The sequence below is a fragment of the Phragmites australis genome, chromosome 22 (assembly GCF_958298935.1).
Source record: "Phragmites australis chromosome 22, lpPhrAust1.1, whole genome shotgun sequence".
NCBI lineage: Eukaryota > Viridiplantae > Streptophyta > Magnoliopsida > Poales > Poaceae > Phragmites > Phragmites australis.
The window spans coordinates 16,195,585-16,202,109 of NC_084942.1; the positions used below are offsets into that span (position 1 = coordinate 16,195,585).

Genomic DNA, 6,525 nt, shown 5'->3' on the forward strand with positions numbered 1-6,525 from the left:
GAGAGAAAAATCCGTGCAAATATTTATATTAACATTTATGTATCATGAGGCCAGCCTTTCAAGATGTTCCACTGATACTTGATGTGGTGCCTAGGGGACACACGACACAACACTTGTGTACCAAAAAGCGCAGGAGCCTTGGTCCGTGTCCAAGCATAAGGCTCTCGGCATACAAGCAATGGATAGCCTTATTGGTCGTATGCAATGCTTGCTCATCTCTTTGGACCATACCTGCATCCCCAAGCACAAATATCTCCTTCCTGTGTAGGGGCCCAACCAAGAAATATCTCACAGGAGATATTTCTAGGACAAAAAGGTGCAGGCCTGTGTCGCTGACAGCGGGCCCAAAAGTGCACCAGATGCATCCAGTTCATGTCCTTTTCTGAAGTACCAACAAGCAAATTTGGGCAGCACTGGACCACAGGAATGGCCACTGGAGGTGAGTGGGCCTAAGTCGTATAACGGTTAACCTCAAAATAGATATGCCTGAACCGGTAAACCCCAAGTTCCTGGTAGAGAGATTCAATATTTTTCACAAAAGAAAAGGAGCTCACTAGCATCTTTTTCTTTGGGAGAGTGCAAATTGTGACTGAAGCACCAGTATTTGCTTATTACTGTTGATGGAGAAAAGAATAAGAAATTTAACAGATTTCCTAACTCTTGTGCCAGCTAAAGACTTACATTCATCCTAATATACCAATATGATTGTTGTAACATACTTCAGATGATGAGGATGATGGTGAATCAAGGATTTGTCACTCACTGTCTCACTAACACATGTATCCAGAACTCTAAAGGCACATCCGCTAGAGATTTATCCTTATCGATTGTTTTTAGCTACTTAAAACACACGACCTATATAATGTCCTTTTCTGATAAGAATTGAACTGTTTCCTATGAAAATACAGCAAAGTTTTTGCATTCGAGACATGCCATAAATCTGAATCTAAAACCCAGGGCATGCCCAAATAAAGAAAATCAGACTTGGTAAGAACCCCTGACGAGTAGGCACTCTCCTCACCTCACTCCTCACTACTTTCCCGCTCTATCCATATATAAACCCCCCTCCTCCTCCCCTGCAAGCCTCAACGACCCATCTCCAAGAAACCACCTCCCCTCCTCTCACCCCACCCCAATCCCAATCCAAATCCTTCTCCACGAACCAATCCAACCCAATCCGATTAGTCCCCACGCAGTTCCCCGTCATTTTTCTGAGTTTCCTTTTTGCCGATCAAGAATTCAAGATTCGATCGGAGTCCGGCGAATTCATTGGAGTTGGAGATGAAGCTTGACAGGGAGATGGAGATGCTGCTCAACGAGATCCCCCTCCTCCACCACGGCGGCCTCCTCGGTGGCAGCGACGGCGACGCCGAAGCAGAGGACATCTCCTACCTCATCCACGAACTCGCCGCGATGGGCGTCGTCGACGGCGACGACGAGCCGCCGGAGCCTGTCGCCGCCGACGGCCTCGGCTTCTCCAGCTTGATTTATCCCATGAAGCGCGAGAATCTTGTGGCCTCGCAGCCGTTCTCCATGGCGAACCACTGCGCGCACATGCCGTCTCTGTTTGATCCCTTCCCCTTCGACGCTGCTGCCGACGACTGGGACCTCCAGTACTCCCCGCCGCCGGCGCCAGCGACCACGCCGAGGGCTCGGTGCAAGAACACCAGGAGGAAGAACGGCGGCCGCGCGGCGACGATGAGCCCCAAGAAGTGCGCGGCGGCGGCGGCGGCAAAGACGCACGGCGAGGGCCTTTCTGGCTTGCGCGGGTTCATGTACCACGTCGCCCGTGACCAGCACGGGTGCCGGTTCCTGCAGCAGCGGCTAGATGACGGCAAGAGCGAGGTTGACCTCATCTTCGCCGGCGTCGCGCGCCACGCCACGCAGCTGATGGTGGATCCGTTCGGGAACTACCTCATGCAGAAGCTGTTCGCCGTTTGCGACGCCGGGCAGAGGATGGCACTCGTGCTCACACTCACAGGCGACCCCTTCGTTCTCGTCACGATCTCCCTCAACGTCCATGGGTAAAATCATCAATTCGATTCGTCCATTGCGATAGCGATAGCTAGTGTGTACATTTTGCTGGTGATTCTTGTCGATTGTTTGTGATGATGAGTGGTGATGGGGTTTCAGGACACGGGCAGTGCAGAAGCTGATTGAGAGCCTCAGGACAAAGGAGGAGATCCGGCTTGTCATCGAGGCGCTGCGCCCCGGGTTCTTGGAGCTCATCAAGGATCCCAATGGCAATCATGTCGTGCAAAAGTGCTTGCAGTCATTTGAGGCCCATGATAACAAGGTATATGTGTGTGCATCTGAAATTGTTATGAACAATGTGGCTAAATGTGACGCCAGTTGCTCTCTCCGGAGTACAGAAAAATTTCTGTTCCAGTGCTTGCATATTTTCTCTGGAGGAATTGTTCCATATAACATTAGACACAACAATACAATTCAGAAAAGTGATGATGAGTAATAAAGCCAGATGACCTAGTTACAAGTCGACGATACTCCGAGCCCCCCACGTCGCCCGCTCTGGCGACTCAGGGGCGACTCCAAAAGCTAGCTAGATCCGTTCATCGCCGCTGGCGGGCGGACGTGAGTGGCGGCTGCTCTAAAGCCAAGGCATCGCGGCCATTCCTCTCCCCTTTCTCGTTCTCCCTCCTTTCCTCTCCCCTCCCCTCTCAAGCTGTTCTCCCATCGCAGCTGTTTTGACAGTCCTGGTCTCCGGTCAGACAGATCTGGGCATCCTGGACCTTGATCTGTCCTCAGTGGTGGTGGATCCACCCTCCGGGGTTCGGATCTAGGCTCCTTCTATCTACATGGCCGCACCTAGGGTGGCTGCCTTGGTCAGCTTGCCGCTGATGGGAGGGCTCTGGGGCGCCTAGGGTGGGCGGTGGCCGGCTGCTGGCCTTGCGGGCTAGGACCTCCAAGAAGCTACTCTCCTCTGTGGTCGGGGGGTTTCGAGCATCGCCGTCTGCCGTCTTAGCGGGCCGCTCGCCGCCCTCGGATGGGCTTGGGGGCGCCTGGCTCCGTTGTTTGCCGTCTCGATGGGCCGCTTGCCACGCTCAGATGGGCTTAAGGGGCGCCTGGCTCGGGCAGCGGCCAGCTACACTTCATGTGGCCTAGGGGCTTCAGGCTCCTCCGCTTGTTGGTGGCTCGGTCCCCTCGATTCCTCCCTCTGCCCGCGGGTCACTCTGTACAGTTGCTGCCACCGGTGTCCCCGGGCGGGTTCTTTGTGCCCCCTTGTGCACTTGCGGAGGCCAACTGCTGTCGACGATGTTGTGGTACAACCCGTGCGTTGCTACGTACCGGGTCTTTGCCCCGATCGTCTTTTTGCTAGTGGAGTTGTCGCTTAGGCCTCGTGCTTTAGTTCTACTAGTTGTTCTCCTACTGGTGTGGCCTGATCGATCCGTCGAGCCTCTGTGTTCATCGAGTTGTGCCGTGGTTGGGGGGATTTATGGGCGAAAGCCCTGACTGGCTTAATGCCATTGTCGATGATGGTGGTGCCATTGGGCGTCATTACCTCCCCGGAGGCATCGTCACGAAGTTTCCCCCTGGGATTTCTCCGAGTGAAAACCCTGTTCAGCTTCCCAGACAAGCGACGGTGGTTCCTATGCCGCTTCCTTCCTGAAAGCATCATTTTGGAGAATCCCTCCGTGTTTTGATTTTACAATCGGTGACGCTACTTATAGGACTCTCCTTCCTCTGTTGTTGCTTGACCCATTCATTCTCCTGTTAGTCTGGTGTTCCCTTCACCTTTTGGCGCTTCACGTCAATGCCTGTGTTCCGACGTCCTAGGACTCCGTCTTGCTTCCGATTTGGCGTGAGCCACCGACCAAGTTGGGTAGTCAAGCGTTTGAGCGGGGTTCCGCCTGTTTAGTTGTCCGGTTGTTCTGGTCGAGGTGCTAGCTAGATACAATTGCTTGCCGAGTAGTGTTGCTTGGTGTGGGTACTTTTGGTTGATCAGGTGTGCCGAAGGGTGTCTCTGTGCCAATCTTCTCGTGCTATTGGTATGGTGTGGGTGTTGTACGTTGTTTGTTTGCTGGGTTGTATGTTGCCGAGCCTGTGTCGTCTGGTTCTTTGGGGTTTTGGGGTTTCTTTCTTATTTTTTCTTTGTCTTGCGCGTGAGCTAGGCTCTGCGGGTAGTTCTGCAATGCATGTAAGATTTTTGGGTCCGGTTTCCTTTATAAACTGGGTCACTTTTCTTATTAATGCAATGATAAGTAGCTCTCCTGCATGTTCGAGAAAAAAAAAACCAAATAGAGGTTATGCAGTAAAGTTATGCGATTGGGAAATATTTGGATACTGACCGATGACAAATAGTTTGTCTCGGACTGCTACCACTTGTCTGAATTTTACTACTTTACTGTATTCTGTTTGTTAAACTATACTGAACTGATAAGGATGGTTTGTGATTAGATATGAACTGACAATCTACGATCTCCAGCCGATCTTTGATGCTGCTGCTGTTCGTTGTCTCGATATCGGGATGCAAAGCCACGGTTGCTGCGTCCTGCAGCGGTGCATTGCACGTTCGCGTGGTGAGCACAGGGAGAAGCTGGTTGCTGCGATCGCTTGCAATGGATTTGAACTTGCGCAAGATGCCTATGGGTAATATTCTGTCTTAAACTCTACACTGAAAGCCATTAAACAAACATAGAAAGAATTGTATGCATTTAGCATCATTCATACTTGTATTTGCAGAACCAGTTTGCTACCTTTTCATGTACATTAATGTCAAGCCTTGTCTGCTATGGTTACAGGAACTATGTTGTCCAGTATGTAATAGACCTGAAGATCCCAAATGCAAATTCAAGTCTTGCACAACAGTTTGAATGCAACTATATCCACCTTTCCATGCAGAAGTTCAGTAGCAATGTGGTTGAGAAATGCCTGAAAGTCTTCAAGGAGGCTGACAAGGCGAAAATCATACTTGAACTCCTCACCACGCCACACTTGGAGCAGTTGCTTCAGCACCCCTATGCAAACTATGTCATCTACTCAGCTCTCCAGAATTCCAAGGTAAACACCTCAACAAAAGGGTAGCAGCCATAGTATTTTTGCAGTAATTAATCTGTCTATTTTTATCACCGATGAAAATTTCAGGGTTCACTCCATTCTGCACTGACGAACGCAATCCGACCTCATGTCGAACTACTTAGGACCAGTCCATACTGCAAGAGGATCTACTCTCGAGCTTTGCTGAAGAAGTGACAAACCAATGACATTTTTTCAGCATGTAACAAGAAAGATTATTGTCCTTTGCTGTTTTTCAGTTTTGAAAGGCATAAAGATGATCTCGAAACGTAGATCTGTATAAATTAGCGTTCTTTGGTCATGTACTTCTACCTGTACCTGTATTTGATGCACTGCTTGTGCCTGGTGTTGCATAAACCATCTAAGAAGGAATAAGCTCAATTGAACAAGTCATTGCAACCACGAACTCTTTCGTCTGTAATGTTTCGTTGTTATGCATGCACATGTATTGCTGCTGTTGGTTCCATTCACATCATTTGTTTAATTTCATTGCAATTGCATTTGGAAATGACGCTAAACGACAAGGCAATTGCAATGAAATGACGCTAAACTATTCGCTCATTTGTTTAATTTCATTGCTGCACAATCTAAAACTAGAAGCGTGGGAGAGGACGACTGAAACTTTTTTGTCTGAACTTGCAATGCTAGCATAATTTTCAATTGACTTTCAGGATAAAAATATTTTCCAGACATCTAAAAGAATGCTCTGACATCTTGTCTTGTGATTATACTGTAGCGGACACACTATTACCAAGAATTCACATCTCATCATTGCCGCCTGACACAATCATATTGTGGTAGGAAAGAACTGTTGTTGGAACAATAGTTAATTTTCCAGAATTCAGTTCAGAGGTAGGAATAGAAATGAGCAATCTGAATTCTCGCAAAGACCAAAGTTGACATAACCATGAGCATAAAGTATGAAGCTATTGAACCTCTCGTTCTCCATACATTTCAGGAATAGTTGTCAATCTTTGGTTTTCCGACATACTTTGTAAGAACAGGTTTTAAGTTATAGAACCACTTAGCATCCTTTGTGAGTCGTGCTACCTAGCATCCTATTTAAATTGGCTGAAACATCCTTTACTCCAAGCGCACGATGGGATGGGGCTTAAAATTCCATATTGCCCCATTAAGGAAAAGAATACTTCTTTAATGTAACAGCCCGTTTTCCTGGAAACTAGCCAATGTAAAAATCCCCAAAGGAAATAAATAATCAACCAACCCTTTTGCCTGTAATCAGTGTTTCCTAATTAAATTAATTAAATAAATCAGTAACTAATTCAAAAGGAATAAGTTAAATCAGAAAATAGAGAAGAAAGAAAACAGAAGAAAAGAAAAGGGAAAAAAATCCACCTTCAGGCCAAATTCCTTTCCCTTGGCCCATCTCTTACCTTCCTCACCCTCAGCCCGACCTACTCCTGGCCATCTCTCTCTTCTCTCCCTCTCCCAGCTCAAATTTCTGCCCGACATGCCACCCTTTTCCCTCCC

General features: G+C 48.3%; 1 protein-coding gene across 1 annotated transcript; it reads left to right on the top strand.

The window, feature by feature from the left end:
* Positions 1 to 1,040: 1,040 nt before the first annotated feature.
* LOC133905593 (putative pumilio homolog 7, chloroplastic) lies at positions 1,041 to 5,440 on the top strand. Its single transcript, XM_062347416.1, has 5 exons — positions 1,041 to 2,024; positions 2,134 to 2,296; positions 4,445 to 4,608; positions 4,761 to 5,019; positions 5,104 to 5,440. Exons 1-5 carry the CDS (start codon positions 1,282 to 1,284, stop codon positions 5,209 to 5,211), a joined length of 1,437 nt encoding a protein of 478 aa, XP_062203400.1. The 5' UTR covers positions 1,041 to 1,281; the 3' UTR covers positions 5,212 to 5,440.
* The last annotated feature ends 1,085 nt before the right edge of the window (positions 5,441 to 6,525 follow it).